Source organism: Rhea americana, unplaced genomic scaffold (assembly GCF_003343005.1).
Source record: "Rhea americana isolate MKP2758 unplaced genomic scaffold, rheAme1 scaffold_197, whole genome shotgun sequence".
Lineage (NCBI taxonomy): Eukaryota > Metazoa > Chordata > Aves > Rheiformes > Rheidae > Rhea > Rhea americana.
Window position 1 is genome coordinate 383,430 of NW_028186116.1, and position 26,529 is coordinate 409,958.

Sequence of the window (26,529 nt, forward strand, 5' to 3'; positions counted from 1 at the left end):
ATGAAGGTGCTCTGCCTTTATGTAAAACCTGCAAATGCCGTGGAGGGGAATGGGCTCCGTTTGGGTGGCCGTTGCCGACGTGCAGGGGAAGGTTTTGCGTGGCAGATTGTGATCCACTCCCCAAGCTGGGGCTGGGGCTGGAGCAGAAGCAGACAAGCTTGTTGTGGAAGGTCGGTCCCCAAGGCTGGGTTAGCCAGGGCTCAGCCTGTTGACTGAGCGCCTGTTGGCTTCTTGAGGCCTGGTGGTCTAGCACGTAGCGTGTTGCCATTAATGAGTTGCTGAAAACACTCTTCTTGTGTCATTTCAGTTGTGAACTCCGAGAATAGAGGCATAGCTGATGGCAGTTTTCATGGTGCCATTCTTTCTGGCTAAGGGTTCAATAACATCTTCATGAGTGAGAGTCTTGAATGCTTTGTTTTTATTACTGGTGATTATGTGGTTAATTTAATCTTGATTCGTCTAATTTTATATGGATAAATATGCAGGTGGAGCAATTGGATGTTTTGCAGAATGTGGAGGTAATGTCTGACTTAAAAGTAATGCTGTAAGCTTTAATTTAAAGACAATTTTCTCTCTAATTTTTAAAAATGATTCTTTCTGAGTCTTTCAGGGCCATACAGTAAACTTCAAGGAATAAAGAGGAGAAAGGGACTTATTGACCAAGCAGTTCTAATGCACCAGTATTTTGAGGTATGGGTTTCATTCCTGGATCAACTGCTTTATCTGCTTTGTTAGTTGGTGGAATATGTCTGGAGATGCGTGAGGAAACAAAAGCACTTGCGATAGTCTTGATTTTTGTTTGTTACAACCTATTCTTTGCAGTGGTTTGTCTTGCTGCATATGCCAATACATGCTGCTAGTGATAGTACTGAAGAGTTCTCTAGAAACCACTGCAGGCTAAAAAATTGTGATGGAAGCTGAACCCAAGGATATGATGCTCAGGCGATGGGTCAGACAGGTCTTAACTAAATCACACTCTTGTGTTACTGTCGTGCTCTTGGCTACTATATTAGCAGTTTGGAAGCACTACAGAGGGAGCCTGTTAAGAATAGTTTGGCTTGCATGCTTTGATTGCCATGTGTATTTTAAAGTCATATGATTTTGAAATATTGATGTAAATGCAAAATTACTTTTGTTTGCTGTTTGCTTTTTTTTTTGTTTTTTGTTTTTTTTTTCCCCCAGACAACTGAGTATAATTCATTTCAGTGGCTGTCTAAAATTCAGTTATTTATCATCTGCTGGACAGTCCTTTTCAGTATTGAGATAGTTATATTTGCATATGTTGTATAAGTTGATGTGTGTTTCTGTGCCTTCAAGTGCAAGATGCTACAATTTAACCCACACTTCAGCTATTACTGTGTGGGACTTGGTCATTATTTTCCCCATTATAAAGCTGAATTTTGCTAATAAGAAGCAGGGTCACAGTTCTGGTGCTTCAAATGCAGAAGACTGATCATCAGTTCTTTAATTACAAGCTGAGTTCCTATTTTCAGCCTTTCTAGTTGAGTCAAGGTTTCTTTTGAGGGGTGTTAACTCTGAAGCTTGTAAAAAAAATGCTTTGTTAAGTGGCAGTTTAGTTGCAGCTGCTGCTCTGAAGTTACTGAACTTGTTCTCTTCTTTAGGAGGCAGTACAACTGTTTTTTGGTGGGATTGTAGATTTGGTAGCTGTCTTCTAACCTTGAGCATAGTGGAGTGTGTGAGTTACTGCAATGGTGGTCTTTTACCTGCTTATAAATTTCCTACAGCTGAGCCAGGGAGATGTAATCACTTTGAACACCTATTACTTGGACAGACCAAAGAAATGCCTGTACTCAGAACAACTGTCATCTGTTCTGTTGGATGAGTAGTCAGGGCCTGAAAGGCTGAGGTGGAATAGTTTGGAGCTGAAACTTGACCTGGAAACTTTCTGAACTCTGAGGTCAGGTTTCTTTTAAAATCTACCCTGTGAAGAGGAGTGCAAGCAAGTAGATTCCTTCTGCCTGCAATCTTGTGTACTGTTGTTACAGTACATTGCCTTCTCTGCAGGGGCTGTCACTACCGACTCTAGGACAGGAGTGAGAAAGGAGAGAAGAGCTGTTTGTTTCAAGCTCTGGAACTCATGAGGTTAGAGGGGAGGTGCTGATGTAATGGAAGGTGGAAAGGGCTAATCTGTCTGGGAAGTCTTTTTCTGAAATGGCACTAAGAATACAAAATAGAGCTACCGAGAGCTTGTTTTCATTACAGTGGTATGTCTAGCTTTTTGACTTAGTGGCAGTGACTTAGAAGAAAGTAAAACCTTTGTGGAATGACTCCATTTAGTAATTTGAAAGAATTCTTTGATTATATAAAACAAAAGTAGCACAATTGTTAAGTGTGCTGGCAACCCCTTCCAAAGATGGTCTCTTCCTGTAGTAGCTGCGCAGAAGAACTGGGCAGCATTCAAATATAGCTGTCAAATCCCAGAACAAACTTGATCCTGTGTCACATTCTCTTAACAGAAGAGCTGGTTTGCTTGTCATGCTCTCCTTGGAATCATGATTCTCTGATGTCTCGGAAGGAATTCTGTTGCAAACCTGCTGTTAAAAAATTGTATTCTGGCTTTTTAATCRTGCTGAAGATGAAATTAAGAGCTTGGAAGACTCGTTGAATTACTCCTTGTGAATTAAAACTGTGATTTACAGGTAGTTTGTTGAAAGGCATCAGAGTCTGTTTTTTCTTTCCTATGGCATTTACAAAGCTGAGTGGCCTTTGCTATGACATCTGAAGATATCAAGGCTTGAGAGCTCCTGGCTTGCATCCCCTTTTCCCAGAAAAAGAAATACAGAGAATATTTTGGTGCTCCTTCTTGTATTAATAGACTTAAAATTTGTAGCCACTTCGAAATTGGCGGATACGTTTATTTACAGCCAGGAGGAGAGTGTGTGCTCTGTGCGCTTCGCTGCAATGGTCTGGCACGTCTTGCTGACACAGAAGATTGCAGTTTACATATAACTGAATTTCACAAGTTAAATGTGGGTCAGCAGTGTTGGGGACACTAACGAAAGGGAATGTTAATCATCCTAAAGGGCAGGAGGCCTGTATTCATAATTGTCTCTGCTGGAACTAATGAAATAGAAAGGAACAGTTGACAATTTATGTATTAACCAAGCCAGCAATTTACATTCAGTCCCTGGTTATGCAAAGTTGGAATCTTGTGCTCTGCAAGAGAGAGCGCTATTCTGATAGCTGGACAGGAACTGGAGCTGTTTCTCTGACTAGGATTAATTGGGCACCTGCAGGATATCTTGCTACATCTCTCCTTTTGTGTTTCCTGCCTTCTGTCCCCCTTTCCTTTGTCTCTTCTGGTGTTTCACAAGAAACTCTTTTTTGTTTTTGTTCTAAAAATCTTCTGAGTGACCCATTGAATGAATTGTTTTTCACACAATTTCCGTTTATAAATCATCCAAGTGACTTCATTAGAATTCCAGCTCTGTTCAGACATGGGAGTTGTTTTTAATGCCATATTATTTCATAACAGTTGATCAGCACATGTTAACAGAGGAGACTTAGTGAATGTGCTGTAGAGCATGTACCTTATGTTCCTGTGTGTTTTGGAAGTTATGCATAGGTCCTTAGAAGCTGGTGGKGATGAGAAGAGGGGAGAGGCACCTTTGTGGCTGTTGTGCAATGCTAAAAGCTGTTCTTGTTTCTTCCCTTCTGTTAGCTACAGCATGCTGGTGACTTAGCCCAACTGCTGAGCATACATGAACCTGCAAATGTTTTTATGACAGTTGCACTGCTGCTCTGATGCTCTTTCAAGTAATTCATTGCTGTAAATGTTAAGCCCTCTCTTATTTATGAATCGATGTTTTTGTAAGTTCAGACCATCGTACTGCATGTATTGTGCTTTTCATACATCACTGGGAGATGAGTATTAATTTTTGTCTACATTTTTCTCTTGAAATAGAGATAAGAATTCACAGTCCTGGAAGAACATGGCTATCTACTGAGTCCAGTGATCCTCCTGCTAGACTGTCTTAACTTGCAAGCTGATTGCCTATTATTTTTGAGTTCCTGGGAATTTTAAGTAATAGCTAAGTAACAGACAAATCTAGGAATGAGTTTTCAATAGTTTTGCATAGTGGCATCATGTTTAAGAGGCTATCTGGAGCTTTTTTATTCGTATTATTAGTAACTCCAAAAGGTGATTTCTGAATCTCTGGCAGAACATAGCCCTTCTCATACTGTTGCAAGTACCAGGTGTGTCAAGACTGAAGAAATGCTAGATGTAAGCTGACTCCCCCGCCCTGCAAGGTTTTTAAGGAGAACATCCTTGTCTGGAGAATGGGAGATGTCTAATTTAAACTGCAGAGGACGTTCCTTCCCGTGAGAGAATGGACTTAGTTTCTGTGGTTGGTGTACGGATGGGTTGGAGTCGGGAAGTGTATTCTGCATTGAATTCTTTGAGGTGGAGGCTATGATGTTAAAACTAGGCTGAAAATCCAGCTGGTAGACTTTGTTAGTAATTAGGCTGTGCTGCTGGGGAAGGAATCTGGCTTATTTTCCTGCAGTTTGGTTCCTGCATGCAGGAGATTCAAGAAGCCATGATGACTGTTACCTGGATTTCTGCCTCCTTGAAACAAATGCAAGCTGCTCTCAGACTAGTCAGTGGCAAGATTTTGGCTGCTGTTTGTCATCCTGTTCCTTCTACCTTTGACGTGCAGCAGTGAGGCACGTGGCTATGGGATAACCACAAATTGCCTCCTCCAGTCAGTGCTCCAAGTGTGATAATCTTCAAATAGTCTCTGTGTTGGTATGTTKTGATTCATCATCATCATGTCCCAGGGAAGTTTTTTACTACTAGTGCTGTTCATTTCTTACGAACCCCATGCTTGGGACTAACAGAGTAACCTTTCTCATCATTTTGCTTGTCTCTTTCAGTATTTGTTGATGCCTCATCTGTCCTGCTGCTTATTTCTCTTGGGCATAAGAAAGGCTGATGGATGTGAATCACTAATTCGTCTGGCATCTATTATAATACTGCTCACATGGCCATTGTTCTTGTCATTTGTGTGCTGCAAGAGTTGCATTTTAGCTCTCATTTAATGAGGAGATCTAGTAAAAGCCTAAAAGACAGAAATGGACTTTTGGTTAAGCATAGTTACTGCACTGGGGATGAGAAGGAATGTTTATTAAACTTCATGGAGGTATTAGCTGTTATCAACTACAGCCTGAAATAGTGATGTTATATGTTTCATTAAAATATTTTCCTTTCTGTAGGAAATAACCTATGATTACCAAAAGAATAGTGCAAACCTATGGTTAAATTTGAGATCAGGCTTCTTCTTGATGAGTCTGACAGTGCAAATGCTTTGAATCAGGGCTGTGACTGCCCGCTGACAGAGTGCTCGTGCTCCTCTGGGGGATTTGGCGAACGGGCCTGTGGAACCTGTCATGTGTTCAGTCTTGTCTTGGGTGTCGTCATGTAAAAGAGCAAAGGTAACGAGTATCTACTTTTCTGCTCTGTTGGAAATAACTTCATTAGAGAAGGTTACATCTTGTGTACCTCTTGAATATCTTTGCCCCATTACTGTTCAGTATCCCTCCCCCCTAAAAGATTGTTGTGCCGAAGCTTTGGAATTGGTGTAGCAGGAGACAAGCTTCTAAGTTGGCTGTGTGAGCAAAACAAATGCCAGTCAACAGTGTTTGATTTTTGTTGGGCAGGTACAGAAATAGCCCCTGTGAGGAAAAGTAGTTGCTACTGCAGAGAAGAGGGAAGAGGACTGTCGGTGACATAAAATCAGATTGGTGTTTCTGTTCTTAGTAGTTAGCCTGCAAAGGTTTTGTGAACAGTGTGGAGGTCTGAGGTTTCTGGAACCTGTGTTTTCATTTGTTTCTTAAGGAGGAATTGTGTTAACAGGAAGTATGGAAATCTAAAGACGTTGGAAAGCTAGACTCCTTGAGTGTTAGATGTTTTCACAGAGAAGCAGTAGCTAAACTGSTTTTTTCCCCGTGTACTTTCATTGGATTATGCACCAGCCTTGTACAATTGCTACGAAAATATATTAGCCCAAGCAGCTTGTGCCTTATTGCTCTTGCCAAGATAATCCTGTAAGAACTGTGCTTTTTTCATGAAAGTAAAGCTTTAGGAAGTTGCTCCAGGGTTGCCAGCATAGTAAAAGATTCAATTTATTGTCAAAATTCTCACTGACCAAAGAGATTCTGGTTGGAATTCTGACTTCCCCTTGGATGCTGTAGTAGGTGCTGTTGTCTGGAAGGTGTCAGTCCTGCAGACTGCACAATACAAGTAAGCTTCTGGCTTCAGCCAAACTTGTGTAAGCAAGAGTTAAACTGATTCAAGTTCCTCTCTTTGGAGCTTGCACTGGTTTAACTGGAGCAATTAAAAAATTCCCTAGGTAAACCATTGTACTCATTTTTTACAGACAGGGCCTTTCTGCAAATGCTAGTCCGAGGGCTTAATATGCTGTGTTAACGCTTAAATGAAGAAACCGCTGAGGGCTGATCCATTATTAGTCATTATATGTCTTTTTCTAGTAACTCTGACCCCATGCCGCTATAGTTGAGGCTAAACCTCACCCTCTCTGTTAAAAGGCCATCAAAGGGGTTCCATAAAAAGGGAATTATGTGGCTTCGGCCAAGTTTCAAAGTAGTCGAATCATACTAACCCACACAAACAAACTCCCACACCCAATGGAACAGACACGTTGTGCTCAAAAATAGCACAGTATTTGGCTGCGTGTGGGGGAGACCAGCTTTGCTTTGCTAGTCAGCAGTGTTCAGAGGACAGCAGGATGTCCTGGGAAGTCTGTGTATCTGCCACCAAGGTGGATCTGGCTGTGTAGCTGTAGGCTTTCCCGTGACATTCATTGGCATGCCTTGCCAAACATTACGTTGAGCTGAAGTGTGTTTAATTCTTACACAACAGGTATCCTGATTACACTGAAGTTTTGCTGCTGCTTCTGGTTATCGCAGCTGTCTCTGTATCCAGTGTTGGAAATGCAAGTTGGGAACAGTTAGCAGTCTGGCCAGCTGCAATTCAGGGTACGATGCTCTTGTAATATTGAAGATTCAATTGGAAGAGTCACAATGCTGACCAGAAATCTTGGCTATGTTTGCAACGTGGGGGAAACGTGGCACTAGTTTTGCTCGAAAATCTTGTGATACACAACTGCTTAATCCTGTGGGTGAGGCAGCAGTAAGGATTTTTTCTGAATGCTTAAAATACTCCCAGCAACGTAAGCTCACTGTTTTTTTCTGACTAAGCATGGTACCATAGTGTTGTCTTTGGACAAGAATTAATGTTCTGTTCAGAAAAAAAAAAATCTCTGCCTGATTTGTGGCAGTTGTGGCCTGTCTCTGTCCTCTTCATCAGGACAACTGGAAAGGTGCTCTTCTAGGTTTCATGGGCTGTATGAGCTCTTGGCTTTGTCAGTTGGGTTCAACTTCCATGAAAGATTATGTGGGAGTGCTGATAGGGAATGCATTTTTGAGGCAGAGGCCTCTTTTGTGCAGGTTCCAGTTTCAGCTCCTCTCTAGTTTGACAGCAAATCATGATGTCAAGCAACACTAGATTCTGGAGCCATACTAGGTAATGGCTTCATTCTGGAAGAAAGCTTCTATAATGTCAACTGATGCATCTGTTTGTCTGAAATGTCGGGTAATGCAAACCTCCCTTCCATTTAAGAAGATCCCGGTTTTGTCGTCTTTACTGTTTTTCACTGAAGCAAAACTGCACTATGCTGGATCCCTTCTTTTCTGGGTCTAGTACAATACGCTGTCTGCACCAGAAGTCACTGTTTACTGAGATGGCAAAATTCTTGAACGTTTCTAACACCTTAGAATCTGCTGTAGCAGAATGATATATGTAACTACAGAGTTACAGATGTAAACTATAGAAAAGGTTTAGGTCTTGCACAGTAAAAGCTTGTTTGGAGTGACTCTGGTATGCCTCTGAGTTTCATAACTTAATTAGGGGAAAACTGTGAATTCTGTAGTTCATGTCCATGGTAGATTGGATTATTGATGGAAAATAACTTAGTTTATGCATGTGGCTAGTGTATAAATTTTCTTTCTGGAAGTTTTCTGGTCATTAAATGTTTGAAATGAAAGTAGAGGTATAAGTGCAAGTGTTGGTTTAATGCCCCTTCATTGAAGTTGGTAAAGGTACACTGATTTGGTTGAAATGACTGTTCTATGATCAGAGTCTGTGAAGGCTTTCAGGGGAAATACTTCATTGGAAAAATCTCCTAAAGCTCATCCCACAGAAAGTTAGAGAGCCAGAATTCCCAAGAATCCATTTGAACAAGCTCACARGCAGACATAACAAGAGAATAAAATGGGAACATGAATCCACTTATAAAAAGTTCTGGTGCTGTAGAAGATACAGCTTAAGTGGGATGTATTCACCTAACTTCAGACATGAATGCCTGAGCTGGTGGGATCAGTCAGTGGGAGAAACAGGATTGTCATAAGGTGATTCAGCACATCTTAAAGTAGGTCAGCTGAACTGCTGTGTGAAATTGCCTGTTTCTTTCCACTGACCAGAGTGGGACCCTCATGTGAATGACTTCCCAAAGCTGAAGCAGCTGAAGCCTGCATTGGCTGTCCAGATGAAACCTGCTCACAAAAGCAACCGATATGCATTGAATTAGTTGTCTTGATTTGCAGGCAGATTAGGTGACTAGCCTAAATTTTGGCATTGTGTAATGCAGAGGATGTCTTTGTTATTGATGATCAAATTTGGAGTTCAATATCTCCTCAGTAATTGCTACTTTTGCATATGGTTTGTAGTTGGAAGCTCTGCCTACAACTTCTTAAAAGTATGTGATGCAATTATAGTACATTAATTGTCAAGTTTTGAAGATCCTTTAGAGGAAAAGGAGTCTCTGTAGGAAACRAGCCTCCAGCTTCAGTCCCACAGCTGCATGCTGAAGTGGTTTGACAGAGAGCCAGGCACAGGACAACTGTCGGAGTTCCGTTAGGTGGATGCTTGGCTTGATGCTAATGAGAGTGAAAGAGAATGTGGGGTTGTGGCATCGGATTAACGTATTGCAATTAAACTCTGGATTTTGAAGCTGTGAACGTCCACTGCCTTTCAGCAAGCAGATGAATTGTTTCATGTCTCCTTCCAGTGACTTTTAAATATTAGTTGAATCTGATGCGCTTTTCAACAAAGTGGACCCTGTGAAGTGTTTTCAAGGCTGAGAAGTTGCAGGTAAACTTCTGCCAAATAATATAAAATGAATTCCCTTAATTTATTTCCTTACCTAAACCACTCTCTTCTCATTGGTTTGTGCTTTTCTACCTTGTCTTTCAGCTGTCTCACTTCTTGAGCAGCCTTTTTCTGTAGGCACAGAAACGTGGATGTAATTTACGTGAGAGTGTAACGCTGACTACCATGTGAAAGAACCATAGCCATCACACTGTTGGCAAAAGGTTTATTGTAGAGCTCAGTCGTCTAAGGGAGAAAAACCTGTCTCTCCTTTAGCCTGGAATGTTCCCGAATTTTCAGCTCTGTTCAGGCTCATCAGGTGTTCCAGGTTCTTCTCTGGGGGACAGTGGTCTTCTAAGGCCTAAAGCTTACTGCTGACTGCCAAAGGCAGCTGAATTGGAGCTGATAAGGCTCCACCTAAAATTAACTGTAGTACTTAACAATGTTTTCTTCTTTTCAGTGAACTTTGTAGGAATAAATTGACAAACTAAGACTGGCTTGACTGTATGTAATTGTGTGAAGTCTGATCAGATAATATGCTACATTGCAGTGGGGGTCCTCATTTGCAGCCAGTTTCCATCTGTGGGATGAAAGGATACAATCTGTTCAGATGCAGTGCTGCTGCTTCAAGGCTTGCAGGTGTCTGGAGTGGTACGGATGTGCAGGTTACCCTGGCTAGGGCAGCCTGTATGCTTCCCAGTGGAGGTAAACATACGTGTTTGGATCCTCTGTGGTATGGAATTTTTGTATTATAATCAACGTGAGCAAATTAGATGAAAAAAGGCCTTTCATCATTTGCATCTGAATTCTTAGAATGTGTGTGTCCTTTCTTTCCTTTAGCTAGCAGTACCCCTTCTCCTTATGTGCTTGTTTGCTTCTCTTCTGTGTCTGTGCTGTCCCTTCAAGAAAGGTTTCTGCTTACCTTTGCCTTGAGGCCTGGAATTGTTACTGTCTTGCTGGTAAAGCAGTAGAACTACTGAGGTGCAGTACTAGCCAGTCCATCAGCTGTCTAAATCTTGAATCATCAGCTCTGTGGGTTTGTATAGCACCTTGAGGTAGAGAGGAACTCCTCTCTGACCTTCTCTGTGGTTGTCTTTGCTCTGGAATAATTGATGTCCTGGAAAAATGTTTGCCTTTTTCAAGTCACTGCAACACTATAACCATGTTTCTGTGTTTCCTAGATTTTAGATTAAACTTAGTAGTGCTAACAGTAACTGAAGGTGAAAAGTCTTAGTCGTTGCACTTAGTCTTTTCTTTCTAGATATTACACTTGTAGGAAATCTTTGGGCTGTAATCTTGCAAGTGGTTATGTCAAGATTATTAGCTAGACTGGAGTGCCACTGACAGATACTGGTATTGGTAGTATGTGCGGCAGGCAACTCCTGGCCTGTGGTTGCTTATGACATTTGCTAAATGCAGAGGCAGTTTGCTCACACTGGCCATGCAGAAAGCTGGAGCTCCTCAGATTGCTGCAGGGAATTGTTCTGGCCTCTCCTGTGCCCTCTTGAGCAGTGGGGTTGGACTAGATGATCTCCAGAGGTCCCTTCCAACCTTACTGATTCTATGATGCTGTGTCTAGAAAAATGGAAAAGGTAATGTGCTGCTTGATGCAGATCCTTGTTCTAGGTGCCTGGAACACAATAGTAGTCTTTTGTGGGAAGCTTCTATTGTCTTCAGTATCTTTTGCATCTTGAGGCTGGTTACAGCTGTAGCTGGTTTGAGGTGTTCTGCGGTTGTATGACTTTCTCCCATAAGGTTGATTGGTATGTGCGATGGTTATTACTACTCTTTTTCTGCACATCTAAACATACTATTAAACAAATAGAAACAGTATCCAGTAACCATTAAGGAGTACGTTCTTGGCTGTACAAAGCCTGCGTATGTTCTTGCATCTCAAACATTTTGACCAAGTGAGACAGTTGTTGGTTAGGTAGCAACCGCTTGTTTCCTAGCGCAATCTCATTGAGAACCAATAAAGGTCCTTCTGATTCATTCGGAATACAAGGATTTTAATTCTTGGTCTTGGTGGTGGCTGTTTTTCACTTAAACTGCTTTGGATGTGTGCGTAAGATAAACAAAAGACTTTTCCTCTTCTGCTAGTTAATTCAGCTGCTTATATTTTGTTTCTACTTGTATGAGAATTGGTGGAGAAGAATGAAATTGTTGGAGTAACCTCCATGAAATTTGCTGCTGCATGGGTGTTCTGTGCCCAGTGCCCTGGCAGAGTTGTAAGGGATGTGCCTTTCCCACAGTAGCTGAGTTGTGTGGGGAAACTTATGCTTAGTCAGAACAAAATATTAATATTTTTTCAGCCAAGTTGAGAATCACATTTCACAGTAAAAAGACAAGTGAAGACTGACTAGGTATTTTCCCACTCAGTAGGCACTTCTGCAGTTACTGAGTCATTTGCTAGACATGTGGGCCTTAATCTTTACTTGCCGTTGTTTGTGCTGTGTGTGTTTGGGGGGGTTGTTGTATGTGCTGTTGATCCCAGTTTGCTACAGGAGATCATTGTTTTCACTTACACAGTTGGGTATGAAGCTAGTTCTTCCATGTGAGCTCAAAGGAAAATACTGTAGGTTGGGAGCTGTGCTGTGGCATCTGAGATTGTACTATCTCTCCTTTCAGACAAGGAGTAGACAGTGTCAGATAAATTATGACAAGGATTAAACTGTTCAGAGAGGCCTGGAAAACCACCATGTGTGCCCAGATGGTGAATTTCCCAGGGAAGTACACTATTCTTTTTCGGTAGCAGTGATCGATCACTCTTGTGGGCTCTGTTCTGAAGCCAATGAAAATGACAAGACCAGCAGTTCTGAAAAATGTTTCTAGAGCACTTTTATGAAGATAAGCTGGTAGAACCTGTGTAACAATATCTAGTTCATACTAAGTATTGTCTTTGKRGARAMRKMWGKKWGSMWYCTTRWGRSTTKWTRSWKRMWSWKSKYKSWAAKSATSSYTYSWGTKSSAAWWCTGWYWGYTKCMKMYSWRRRSMYKWKRWKRGTSKKRGACWRKWRAAGCKKMMSKSAWTTWMWMKGKKYWKYARRRTSWCMAKGARMWTSRGRAKKYRKYRKTWRRCAYTTKWWKCKWRWWSYKSKKWKKKRRWWMTKRKSRKMKYAWAMYWTSTGWTTKRYYTSWKRAKGKSTGYRKYARSMTGSRRTGYTYTRTRRWSWSMWWWWCAYMYTYYRWGTKGYTKRYCWAKWYYTRSWRAWMRTTKYKSWWRRWSWKWSRGCAGYYKKWMCWCTMRYWTSTWASWSWKCWSYSWKKKWRKWTRMYYWGMTMWKRRRSYMTKTCWSWTRGWWKKRKMWMMRYKSYMCARGYSTRYYKKSMWGRYMRYSYTKWSWRWKGGMWTRTSAKKWRTTKSWWYMYMWRTCWYKWCMKRYKTRSSWACKCWTSTKSTWGWSYARSRYKKCTGKMWRRTGAWYWGRTYWWWRTWSSRMRWMRTKKMAARRYASMKRRKTWWYKYARARSTKRMRWRWGYMWRWKRSMYTTWKSWWKWSTGTKWGWRWTCWTWTRKWKYMWRWKWMWRSRKWWMWKKYYKWTKYAMMYMMWCMMARKMYASMWGAKRMMARRMMRGWYKYWRKWTWKTWGRRGWSRRAYYMMAWTTRSYTTRARWWYRMKRTTTKYMKARWMSASTRAYYMWGKKMMRAGRSARWGKYTMWASKSWWWWYYMWMRWTYTWRMTTTSYWTTYMSWKGTGYGKYWMTGKKKGGGWMRGMWGWKGKGSRKTYYTWAWMWSSYWRYYSAWRAKSWWKRASKKSMYWRWKAWMWSCARYWWRYARYWYWGYWRAAWRYTSSYGASWRWAMWRRATRKGWSARRKCWWKYASMWKRKMWRCWWWTSKYKKWRYYSRSMYYAYWKSAKSGWKRKMMWRRARMRRRWYMRRTKWKYRSKRRKAARSRKSKGRGSMWYMYKKRKKYTWYRWASTWKSMMRWSYCTKRWRWKAWSRCYTRWRYWKYRMATCKKWYWGWKSYMKWCSWGRRRMMKYCGGGAAGCCAGAAGGTTGAGTGGAACTGCCATCACTGATAACACACAAAATCATTTATCTCTCACTTTCTCCCCAAGTGGTTTAAGAATCCTTAATCAAGCTTCATATTATAGTGGATTAAGTTGTATTTGCTATCCTTGATGTGCCCTGCTGGAGTAGAACAGGAGGCTCTGGATAAATGTTGCCACAATACTTCTGTTCAAAAGGTTGTTTTCTTCATAATTGAGCAGGTTATTAAAAGGTTTATGGTTTACAGTTACAGGCATTGCTCTGTCCAGAAGAGCATGGAAACTGATACAGCAATTACTGTAGGGGCTTGTCCTGGGCTGCAGCTCTCACATGCTTCATGGGACAAGAGTGGAACTCGCTAGAAGAGGTCCACTGAAAGGCTCCTGGGGCTTACTCAGGCTTATATTCTGAAACAGATACTGTTGTAGTTCAGTAATGGGCACAATTAGGGGACGTGGTACAGGGTGTGCAGTCCTGCACTGGCCTTTCTTAAGCCCTTTCAAGGGTGAACAAGAAAAATTTCCATCAGGGTGTTGGTTTTGTGGAGGGTAGGTATTAAATAACAAAACATAAAGAACTTCAGAAATGCTATGAAAGCAAGAATATTTTATGAAAGTTGTTTATTCGTGTTTCCTTCTCTATGAATTTGTCCTTAAGGCAAGCAGTTGCAGCTGAAGTGGAATTTTTCTTTATAGCAATGTATTTTACTGGTCTGTTTTTTTGTATCATCTACTTTTTAGCCTCATAGGTGAGTTTTAAATGACCTTTTTTGCCAACTGTTTCCTTGTAGATACCATCCTATCCCCCAAACCGTTTTAAATCACTTTATATACATATGTGCGCACGTGCACGTGCGCACACACACACACACACACACATCTATTTGGTTGAAAAAATTACTTTTAATGATTATCAGGTTGTATATGGAACTTATAAAAGAGCATGACTTTTTGTTTCTGTGCCCAGAACAGTCTAACTACAATGGCACATCCTGTTTTAACATGTACCAGTGACCAGATCTGTGCATCTTGGAGTTCAGCAGGGAAACACTGTTTCCTGACAGATTTGCATCACAAACCCTAAGTCAGCAGTTTGGGATTTTAAATGGTAGGGTGCCCTGGCTTGTTTGAGTGAGTCATAATTAAAATAGTCACCAAAGCAAATATGCTTGTCCAAACAAGAGATGCTGTGCAGAGACACCCAAGTAGTCCATTTTAAAGCAAGTTACATATCTCTGAGGTAAACAGCAGAATGCTTTTGGTTTTACCACATATAGATCTTAAAATTTTAAAACCTTACGTGTTAGTTTTCATGATAAGACTGCACTTCTTGCTGACTGAAACAAAGCTGGATTCTCGTCCTCCTAATTCAGGTAGTATCAGGCTAGAAGGGAAAGTGATCTGGGCAAAGTGATATGTTTTCTGTGTTAGGTCGCAAAACAAAGGCCGTGCTTTAAAAAGCATGATCCGATAGCAGGTCATCTTTGTCACAGATGGAAAACTTCACTGTGCATCAGAATTGTTAAAGAATGGCAAAATTCAATGCCTAAGATGTTCTGATCATTTGTGAGAATAGGAAGATCATCTCTTTGTTATAATTGTGATTAAAATTGTTTTTATTTTTTCTGTAAAGATTTTTATTCTAATAAATGTGTTTCTAGAATTTGAACTGGAATTCCAAACCTGTCACAATCCTTTGGTTTCTGTTGGCTTTGCAAGGAAAAGAGTGTAAGTGGCTCTGCAAGAATGGTGTGTTATTATTCAGAGGACTTAGCTATGCCTAAACTTTAGAATTTGCAGCCTTTTTTTTTACACCCACAATACTAATTCCCAGCTTGTGTAAGAACAATTTATGATGTGTGACTTCAGTGAGTCACCTGATACAAAGTCAGAAGCATTTGTCAATGACATGGATTTGAATACATTCAAAAAACCTGCTCAAAACATTGTGAAATACACCTTACTGATGTTATCCGAAGTCATTGAAGTTGTGTTGCTAGGACTCAAGTGTGTAAGCAGTGTTACTCTGTTGCGTGTGAAACCCTTAGAAATTTATGTGTAAAATGCGGTATCATTCCTGCTGTAGTCAGCCTCCTTCCATGATTGTGCTGCAGCCTGTCTGACCTTCTTTTACAGGTTTTCTCTCAATAAAGCTCTGCCTGGCTGCTGAGAGGATGTCCAGTTGTTGATGATTGTTGTGGTAACCAAAATTTGGGGTTCTCTTCCTATTTGTTTCTGTGTTGAGTCACTAAGCATTAACAAGCCTACTGCTCTCTGGCTCCGTTGCTGCACAGTAGGCATTGTGGTAACTCTGTTTTGGCTTTGGATAATGTTTTTCTCTGTAATGGATTCCTTTGTCCTTGGGTTTTACGCATTTGTGTTTCTCGCTATCAAAATGTTCACCTTGGAAGGGAGATGGCAGACACAGCGTTCCAGCAGGTGCAGCCCAAGCGCAGAGTCAGCTCACCTTGTTGGGTCTGTCTGAAGACAGCCAGAGCAAACTCAAGGTCGTTGCCGGCTCTTGCCCACCTTGAATTCACTTGCAAGTAGGCTGCAGCTGCGTCGCTGCTCGCATACCATTGGCACGGGGCACGTGGGCACTGTTGCTGCTCAGGGGTACTGTGGCCACGTGCAGTACGGGGCTGCGGGATTGCACAGCGGGCGTGAGGCCTGAGAGAGAATTTTGGCCTGCTCTTAGACAAAGATTTGAATTAACTTTTGATAGCAAGATGCTGCTCTGACTCTTGTGGTGTCTAAGTGTTGGCAGCTTGTGGTGCACAGCATTGTTGATTCCAAATGCTCCAACTCATGAATAAGGCCTCAGTTATGTAATTGACTTAAAATCATGACATTTTAAAATCATATCAAATAGTCTGTCTGGATGCAGTCTGGGACATCACTGATTTCTTAGTCATGCGCAGAAAAAGCTACTCCTCTGCAATGCAGCATACGTTTCAGGTGACATTCCCTCTTTGAATTTGTGATGTAACCTTTCCAATTTTGATTTTGTGTGCATGTTATGGGAATTCTTCCATGGAGTTGTATTTTTCTCCGTTGTTGGCAAATTATAAGCCAAATATATATGCACTTTAGTGTGTCTGTTTCCCATTGACAGCAATGTTTTCAGAGTAGCTGCTGTTCACAAAGTGAGAGTTTTCCAGTTTTGTTTTTCTTCTCTTCCTCATGCAAAGTAAACACTTGGAACTAAACTTAAATTTAACTGCTTGATAACAGTTACTAGATTAGTTTACTATTGATTAGAATTTACAGGGACCGAAGGGAGGGCTGAACTGTTTGTATATTATAAATGTTTATAAGCCTGTGTGTAGTTCGTCTGAAGATAGATGGGGTGGAGAAGTAGTAGTGGAACGTGGATGACAAAAGGTGAGTGGATTGGAAAAGAAAAATCTCAGACTGAACACTTACAGCTTGGCCAATGCTATCCTGTTGTCCTGTATGCTTGGACTTAAGTCTCAGTTTCTTAATTCAGGTGCTGTGAGAGTATTGGCAAAAACTTCTTGAGGCATGAAGGCCTTTGGATCCATTAGGCTCCTATCAAGTTGGTGTATACTAAGTACTTTTAATAATATTGCTAAGCCAGTTTTGTGCAGATGAATGGATGGTGGGAGCCTCTTCACACAGCTGGAGTTCATTTCATTCATTGTTCTTGTGTACGTGTGTGAGAATGTATAAAACCCCCTCAAACTTATTATTCTACTAGCAATTTTTGAAAATTACAATTTATTAAGTAATTCACTAGTACTATCCAACTCTGTGACATGTATAGAAATACCAAACAGAGTGACTGGAAATCACATTGATTAACACCTTTGGAAGGTTTCTSGTTATCTAGGGCTGCCTGTGTAATCAAAGTACACACTGCATGAGAGTCTGAGACTTCAGTAAGAATTATAACCAGAGTTCCTGTAAGTGCTTTCTCATTCTGTGCAACTGTGATGTATGTGCTTATAAATTCACGTAGGTTGGAATTTTGTCTTTCGGCAAGCTGCCTTATGCACCTCTGCTGCACTGTAGATCCACATTTGATAAAAAGCAAATTAGAAGTCAGAAATCTAATTAGAAGTCATTGGGGAAATATTCCAAAACCACTAACATAGTTTTKGAAAAATTGTCCTTCATTTCACATATCTGCAGGAAAATATTTTCCCCAGTGAAGCTTTATTGTAAGCAATACAAAAGATGGGTCAACAGCTGTGCAGAAACATCTTCTCTTTGCATAAAAAGCAGCTAYGAGCCAGGCTCAGCAATGGCAATGCATTCTATAAAAGCTACTGGAAATAGTTATAGAGGATTTTGGACAGGAGTAGTTCACATTTCTGCAGAAGAGTGTTGTAGTACTTCTTTATGGTGAACCTACTTCAGAGGGGGATTTATTAATTAAAGTGGATAGGTCTTACGCCACAGAATTGTTAGGACTATATTTGCTGTTGCTGCTTGGTTTTGGAAGGAACATGTCTGTGCTGAAACATGGGTGTTTRTTTTGTTAAAAATTGTCCTAGGCTGTAACCTGGCATCCGATAGTCTCCGGAAATTATTTTACCTACATATTAATTCATTTTGTTTTCAGTGTCTAGTCYAAAGCTATGATAGTGACGCTGCTAAAACTTGGATTCATTCCAAACTTCCAAAACCTATCTGTTTTAAAGTTTATAGCTGACCTATCCTTACAGCACTGTTTCGTTTTCATCTTCCTTTGAAGGAGTCAGAACTCCTTATGTGATGCCAAACTTGCTTCTATTTCAAAGGACATGAATAATGAGAGTTATGTTTTGCAGGGATCTGGTGTCGTGCTTGTGCATTTCAAGTGGAGACGATTTTGAGTGCCTGGCTTCGAAGTATATTTTGACTGAGACAACTGCAGTGTAACAATTTGATTCTTGTCTGAAGTTCCTGAATGTTCTCATATAATTAGAGTCCATAGGTAAGGAGAACTCTAGGACAGTGTTTTCAAGGTTCGTTAGTTTTAAGGTCTAGGGAACTGATGATAATTTTTGTTCTATAAATTAAATTTTACAAACTGTTAGTTGAAATGGATGATTTCCAGTAATAGGCAACCTTGCTTGTACCTTGTTCATTCCTCTCCCTCTCCTTCTCTCTTTCCCTCCCCCCACGCCCTTCATATGATCACAGTGCCTTGGTGACTTGGCAGTGATCCATATAACATGGCCATGCTACAGCCAGTACTGGGCTGTGTAGTGGCCACAAGAGAGATGATTCAACAGGTTGGGTGGGAAGATGCTTACTGCAGTGATGAATAAATAGTTTATAAAGGCAGTGGCCCGTATGTTTTTCTTAAGTTTGCCTGAGTTGAGGAGCCTTGTGCTTAATTTTTTTGGAGAACCCCAAATTGTCTTGAGTACTTACAGTTGCGTGAAAAATTATGTGCATGAATAGCTTCTATGAGTGAGCAGTTCAGCTGTTGTGGTTGGCCAGAAAAAAAGATTCAGTTAGTGAGGTGGCTTTGTTTAGACTTAAAGRTTTGGACCACAGTGTTGCGCTGGCGGTCGTAGGAGTAGAGAGGAGAGGGAAAGCTACTAGTTGTTCTGGTAAGCTAATAAGTCCCTGAGTTTTATATTGTATTTATCTTGACAATGTTGTTATCTTCATTTTTTTCCTCAGCTCTTAGAAAACACTCTCTTGCCTCTTAAGTATTCACTACTGCTCCTCATTTAAGAGCAAGAGTTCTTTGCAAACCTTGGCTTCCAGGTTGAGTTATTTTATCCAAATCGGTGTTATGCTGGCTTTAGTGTTGGTTTCCCAAGCTTTTTCTAGTTTCTTAAGCAGGAACATCAATTTGTGAAGTTGAAGATGACACTGCATGTGTGCCTCTATTGGTAAGACATCTTAAAGTGTTTTGCTTTGCATAATAAGAGAAAATAGATGAAAAGATGAAATAGCTGTGGGTTTAGAGTAGTGCTGGACTTGTCATCTCTTAAGGTTGTTGTTCTTAATAAAAGCAGGAGAAGTACAAACTTCTGTTGTGTCTGGGCCTTAACTCAAGAACTTATTCTTGGACTGAGGCAAGAATTCAGAGTTCACAGCATATCTACAATCAGAAAAAAGCTTAGGATGCGAGTGTGGAGGGAAATGAGAAGAAGGTATTTGACAGCAGAAACCTGAGTGATATGTGTAGGCTCATTGCACACATCACTGATTCAGCGTGTGTTGGACAGGGATTTATCTGAAGGAACTAGACACGTGAAGTTTCATCTTGTTCCATGTATTTTGGCTTGATTCTTACAACTTTGTAGATAACAGTGCTTTTTAGTGTACCTGTTTTTTTCCTGCTGTTTATTTACTAGTGAAAAGAGGAATAAAATTGTCTTTAAAGAGTTTGCTTCCCCTTCTTTCCCATTCTCTTTAAGCAAAATGTCATTGTGTGGCTTTGATTTGCTACAAGGAGAAAAACTGAATTACTTCTAAAACTGCTTGACCCTTTTTATCAGCATCTGGCTGTCATGAAAAGAGCAAATGTGTACACAGRGCGGATGAGCATGTTTGGAGTGTCTTGCAGCTTGCAGAGTTGTGTGTGGTTCATTAGCCACACCTGAGGCCATCAGTTGTGAGTGATCATTGGTACCCAGTAGGTGAGTGAAAGGGAGGTGGGAAATTGCATTGTTACTGTGATACCAAGATCAGCCATCTTCTTTAGCCTTGGGGCAGCCGTCACTCGGGCTTCGAAGAGTGCCCTAATCACCAAGCCACAGGCTAATAAGGGAGGGGATACTCTGCCTGTCAAGTTGGAACTGAGCTACTGTGTAGGAAGGAACGTAAGATTAGTATCATCAAAGAGTGAAAGCAAGAGGGAACATGATTTTGTAGCCTAGTGATGAGGGAACTCCCCTGGGAGGGGAATAGGCATCAGCTTCCATCTGTGCTCCAGGGATTGTTTATGTGTTTTGTGTTGAGAATTGCTGGATAAAGCACATCTAGAGTTGCAGTCCTGCTAAGGAGCCAGTGAATTTCTGAGGGATAATTTGAGGGAGGGAGAGCTGGGATAAGTGACTGTATTTCACTATCGTTGCAGCTTGCTGCACTTGACTTGTCTCTTTAGGCTGTCATTTTTTTAGGACAGGGACCTTGGATATTTACAGATGATTGCAAGCTCTTGAATTACTATAGCTTARTGAGTTAATGTGTCTCAGCTACAAGTGCTGGCCAACCACAGAGAGTACTCTCAGCCTCCTGCAAGGAAGGTACAGCGTGTTTGTTTGATCCCCTTTAGAAGATCGAAGGTATAGTCTAATAGTATAGGTATAGTCTAATAGTCTAGACAACCTATCCCAGAAGGTGAGGTAGTTATCAGGAGCTTTGGGCTGAAGAAGGATCGGTTTTGTTTAGAACTGTTATGATTAAGAAGCTTCCTTTCACTTCTGATTTATTACTTAGGTAACTAAATTGCTTAAAGAAAGAGATAGGAATATGAAAAACTAGCCGGGTAGGAAGCATGGTTTCCAGTAAAGCTTAAACTACAAGTGGTTTATTTGAACCCGGGGGGTGGGGAGGTGGGAGGGGAAAGGATCCTGTTACATATCTGCTTGTAAAGAAACCAAGAAGGGGAAGCACAGCTGAGAAGACAGAACTTTTAACTTTTTCAGACATCAGTTAGTAAAAGGTGGAAAAAGCTAAGCCAGTTGATCACTAAGTGAAGTGTATGAAACAGTAACCGCTTGCTTGCCATCGGGAATRAAAGCTACAAGGGCGTTGTTGCATAAAACAAGCCTAGTCCTGTAACATTTTGTTTAGATAAAAGATACAAAGAACATTCAGCAGTAACCAGAAGTTATTTAAGTATTTGGTAACCTAATGAACCTTTTCTGTTCAGCTGCCCAGTCAGCCAGTTGCAGTTGGTAAAGGTAAGCTGTGCTAAAGACAGGCTGATGCGTTATCCTCAAGACAATAGTGTATTGCAATAAAAGAAAACATGTATGGGTTTATGGTAAATGAATTGTGTTTCTGAAATTTCATTGTGCTGGCTTGTGCAAAGGCATAGGCTCTGTGTGGCTGTGAGGGTACAACAAACTTCTTCGCACCGAACTTCGGGTCCTGGGTGCTGGCTGTTTGCCAGGCTAGTTTGGTCCTTGCTTTTCACAGCAAGAACTGTTCTGATGAACATTGCAATAGTATGTGGATTTTTATAACTGAGCATTAGCTGACAATGCCAACCTTGACTAGACCACCAGCAGACTATTGGAARAGGGAGAAATCTTTTGATTAGAGGCATCTTCTGTGGAGGGACCACTGCTTTAATAGCAAACACTAGTCACCCGTTAAGAAGACTATCAGCTCAAGCAAAAGAGAACGGTCTGGACTTTTATATAACAGAATCCATTGACTCAAAGGCCTTTCAAAAACAAATTTTGCAAGCAAACTAGAAGCTAATTGCAGCAGTATATATGCTGGTCTTCTGTAAAAAATCATATCTTTGGATCTATCTATATGCTGTCAGATGTTGTATTGATTTTATTTATTTATTTATTTATTTATTCAGATGGACCTGAGTACAATGAGGAGGCATTTTAGTCTGTGGCCTGTGGCACAGGAGAGTTTCCAGCTCGCACTCTATTTGGGAGAACTCAGTGCCAACCTTCCAGACTGGAAGGCATCTGCAGGTTGAGGGTGCAGAGATCCTGGTCTATATGAGGAAGTAACCTGTTGTATGGTGTTACCTTTTAGTTCATGAAATGTCATAGGATCACACTATCAAGTTAGAATGAGTAACTCGGACTTGATATATAACCCCTTATAAAGAATGAGCCCACAGGTAGAATCAGTGTGGTGCTTAATTCTTGTTAATTAATAATTCTCTTATATTCTGTCACTGAAAAAAAACTAATCTGCAGCTGTAGATCTGCATTTCTCAAGCATGACTTAAAAGCCTAGCAAACTGTGCGTGTAATGCAGAGTTCATGCTGCTTTTGATGGGACTTGCAGTGTCCCTTTCTCTCCTTAAGTAAATAGCTGCAGCACTTCAACAAACACTGCCAGCTCTTTGAGATAGGGAATTTCTTCTTGTAATGCTTGAAGAAGTGTGCGTGTTTACTGTGAGGATATTCATGTCTTCAAATGTGGTAAGATTAGGATAGAACTGAAAAACCTTTCTCAAATATCAGCCACTGAAAGAGATGCAGTAGCTAGGAAATGGCCTTACTGCACAAAGGCTTTTTACGTTTGGGKTGGGTTAGGTCTTGCTTTGTGCTTTTTATGACTCTTACCTGGTTGTTTTGTACTGCGGTTGATAAAAGTAACTGACGCTGTTCATCCTCCTTTCTCCGCACTTCTGCAGTGATGTACAGCTRAAGCAAGGATGAGTAATGCTTTTTAAAGAAATGTTACTCTAACCTTTATGCTGGATGCGTAGATTGAACATTTTAATCTCTAGATTTTCCATTGCATCTGGATGACTGTACATTCCTATCAAATGATTCATTTGATTAACATAACTTTTCTATGAACCAAAATATCTCTTCAGACCCTCAGAGCGAAAGGGAGCTGAAGCATAAAACCAGATGTGTTGCAGAAAGTTCTGTTTTGTGTTTTCCATAACTGGAGTGCTGTGTACAAACAGGTTGGAGTGTAATGCTGTCCTTTTTCTCCCCTTACCAAGAGCCCTTGGTTCTTTCACATTCCATTTCGGTGACGTTGGAAAACTTTCTTTTTCTTTCTTTTTCCCCAGAGGGACTAAGCAGAACTGTTTACCCTCAACTAGCCAGCTTTCCCTTAGAAAGAAGCAGGAGTTCTCAAGTACAAAAGGTGAAAGTGAGAGGAGGTAGGAGAGAGGAGAACATGACTGGAGAGACTCAGTGTAGAAACAGTGATGTTTAACTGTCTTCTTGCAAGGTACTCTGCCATCATTGCACTCTTGTTTATTGTGCTTTTACAGCTATCCTGTCTGCTCTCTGTTTGAGTGAATCCTGCAGAGCAGGGTTTTCATGGACTGTGCTAAGCCCATGGGCCAATTTTTGCATTTGGCTGTGGGCCTCTGCTTGACTTTTTGGTGAGTTACTGCTTTGTGAATTTGTGATGGAGTACCACGTACTGTACTGCAGCTTGGTTTTTGTCCCTTGGAAGCTGTTCTTTGTATGGTGTTGCAACTTGCAAAACATGCTACTTGGAAGTGAGGCATGTTCCTCACTAGCAAGCACAGCTCAGTCTTAAAGCTGCCAGTGTCAGCCCGTGTTGCAGTGGTGAGAATGTGACTGATTATTGTTTCCAGGAAGGGTCTGCAGGAAGATAACTGAAAACTGTTTCCCAAGTGTTGCTAATTTCTTTCTTTCTCTCCTTAGTTGTGTAGCTGCACTTAAGAAAGACTCTATCTTCTTAGCCTGTCTGCTTGTTCACAGCTGCATCTTTGTATTGCTGTCGTGCCACACTAGCTCACCTTCTGGTTTGTAGTTGTTCTTGTGCGCAYGCATTGTTTCTTGGTATCGTGAGCTGTGCACTGGTAAGCTGTGGTCCATGGACTGATAGTTCCTGAGCAATAAGCTGGAAAATGGTTTTTTGGCATGGCATGACAATACTTAACATTGTCCATTGGTAATTTTGACCTTCCCAGCATGTACCAGGTGTTTGTGTATACAGTGACTTGCATAGATGTCATTCTGTTCTCCTGAGGGCATTTAATACAATCATCTCCCTTGTCTCCCTTCAGTGGAATGGCTGTAGCTGTTGAATGCCGTTTGGCTATGTCACTCCAAACAGCTGATCCTAAAGCTATGTTCACCTGTGCTATGTTGAGAAATTACATTACTGCATCTTGTTAATTCAAGTGTATATTTTAAGCATTTCAGAGTTTTAAAACCTACTAAAATATCAGTCTTTTGTTTCTTCTAGAACATGAAGGCCATTTGTGTGCTATGATGGTGTAACTAGTTATTTTGTGATTGGGTTGTATAGTTTGATCTCTAATGAGTCTAACAGTCATATCTTGGAATGAGGAAGGCTGAGGCTTTCTGCCTGCTTGTAGGAAATGCTGTAAGATGCCTTTCCTGCAGTGACAGTAGCATAGGAGTTCTTGCTGACTGCTTTGAAAGTAATTAATTTATGCTAACAGATCTGGTTTACATGCTCTGAAATAGAAGCTGTTCAAGTGAATGGCTAAGCTGCACACTGCCTAGCTGTACTTGTATTTTGAGGCATTAAAGTTGAATAACTTTGCTGGGAAAAGATTACTTGAGTTATTCACAGCTGCTGCTGAATCCCATTGGCTTTGGTGGAGGCTGAAAGATTTCTGGTAAGCAAAGYAGATGTCACTTTTTATACTCTTAATCATCTTTTTTACGGTGGGAGCAACCCTTAAAAATGAGAGTTATAAATGTTGTGGCTTTGAAAGAAAACCAAACATGGCTAACTTAGCAACAAAGCGGAAGTCTTATTTTTGCTGCATATTAGAGTTCAAAATACCTCTTCAGTTCTGCGTGCTCTTCCATCTACGAGGCAGACACTTGGGATAAGTGATATACTGAAAGAGATTTTCCTGGAAAGATAATGGCACGTGATGTGGCTATAGGAGCAGCGCAACCTGCACTTGGCCGGTTTGGAAGCAAGACTCTGCAYGCCTGATGCAGACCTGCACAAATGAGGCTTTGAAGGCACATCGGCTCACTGGCCTGCGTGTCCCAGGTGAATGCTGTGAAACAGGGTAAAAACCAGTATGTAGGAACACCACCATCTCTTTATTCCGGTGAGTGGGTGGCATTTTCCTGCATTCTGCGAGGAGGCTGGGCGGTGCCGGGGTTGAACTGAAATCAGTCTAAGGTCTATTTCAGCACTGTCTGTTGATCTTAGCTGGTTGGGGTTTTGATGTGCAGTTTTGAATTTACTTGGCTATGTCTAGAAGATAGGATGGTCTTCATGGGAAGAAATTTATTTGGCATTTGWGGTGGTAGGGAACAGAAAGGGAAGACCAGCCACTGGGGGACAGGAAGCCACTACCTGGTGACCAAAGTTCATTTTATGATCGGTGCAGTGTGTATCTTTTGTCTCCAAGCCAAACTTTTAAGTCATGTAGATAAGCTCCTCCGCACAAAGCGTTTCTTAATGTGTAGGGGAAAATGCCTACAGAATTGGCATGGAGTCTGAACAGAGCAAGAGGATTTCCAAGGATGCCCAGTAGACATGACTGAAAGCCTTTTGGAAGCCTTCCTTGAAGTCCTCTCTTCAGAAAGCTCTTAATAGCCAGAAATAGAGTGACTGGGAAGGGGGGGGAGAGGAATAGKATGTTGCCTTGAAGACTTCTGCACTAGCGTGAATGTTTCCCATGATATTCTCTCTCTTGCCAAGAAGAGATATTACAACTGAAATACAAATTCTCTGGGTTATCTGGTTTCTAGCATTGAAGACAGTGGTGATATGCTAGTGTTATCAGCCTTGCAGTCAGTAAATAAGCTTTCTGTCATCTGCATTTAAAGAGAAAAAAAAATAGTAATCAACCTTGGAAGATAGGGGCTTTGTTTTCTTGTCAATATAGTTTAAGCTGAGAGAAATATCGTTTATCTGCTTCTGGTAGCACATGTCCCTGGAGAGCAAGGTCATCACAAGTGATACAAATAAATGAATAGGGGAGATCGGAAATGTGATCTGAAATTCCTGCAGGCTCGCTCATCTTGCACCCCCCATGTGTCAAGGGAGAGTGGGTTTACGTCATTGTGCCTTACATAAGGATCTATAATGTGATAGCTCCTGAGGTTGTTTGGGTCTTCTGAGGCTCCTGTATAATTGTTTCAGTATGTGCTCAGCAAAGAGCTGCGTAGAGCTTATGTATGACTTTGCAGCTGCATGGAAAGATTTTGTATTATGGAACCTTTACACAGCTTTAGATTTATTTATTTATTTAATATTACTACTTTCTCTGGTGATGCTTCTTTTTCAGATTTCTTGGACTTTTGCTGCATGCTAGGTTAAAAAACCTGAACAGCAGAAGAACATAATTAACCAGTAAATTAGGTACCGAAGGCCAAATAGTCAGTATTTGGGTAAAATGTTTGTATGAAATGAGAATAAGCAAGATACTATATATTGATTACTGTGCTCTTTCCACACTTTCTTGCAAGGCTGCCATAAATCTACCTTGTCCAAGATTGCTGAATTGCTTGTGTAGATTGACTTCCTACCTTTTCTGATCACCCTTTCAGAAACAATTAGGCATTTGGAAATGTCTTAACCAGTGTACTTATCACCAAATAAATTGAATCACAAAACCAGGAGCCTTGATACAGAAGTGTGGCTCAGCTTTAGGATATTGCCTTGTAAATAAAAATAGACACAACTCAAATTGTGTGAAATGAGAAGTTTCTTAGAAGAACACCCCATTTTTGTTCCTGTT

The 26,529-nt window shown here is 40.9% G+C and overlaps 1 protein-coding gene across 6 annotated transcripts in view; it reads left to right on the forward strand.

Moving 5' to 3' along the window:
* Positions 1–50: 50 nt before the first annotated feature.
* Positions 51–26,529, forward strand: part of SIK3 (SIK family kinase 3) — a 101,431-nt gene continuing 74,952 nt past the window's right edge. For 4 of the 6 annotated variants that reach the window (XM_085303105.1, XM_085303109.1, XM_085303106.1 and 1 more), the window contains exon 1: positions 51–690. In XM_085303105.1, coding sequence (XP_085159231.1) covers positions 673–690 — 18 coding nt within the window. In that variant the 5' untranslated portion in view covers positions 51–672. Of the gene's footprint in view, positions 691–23,005; positions 23,046–26,529 lie in introns of those variants that run through there. The other 2 variants (XM_085303107.1, XM_085303112.1) reach the window with 1 other exon arrangement.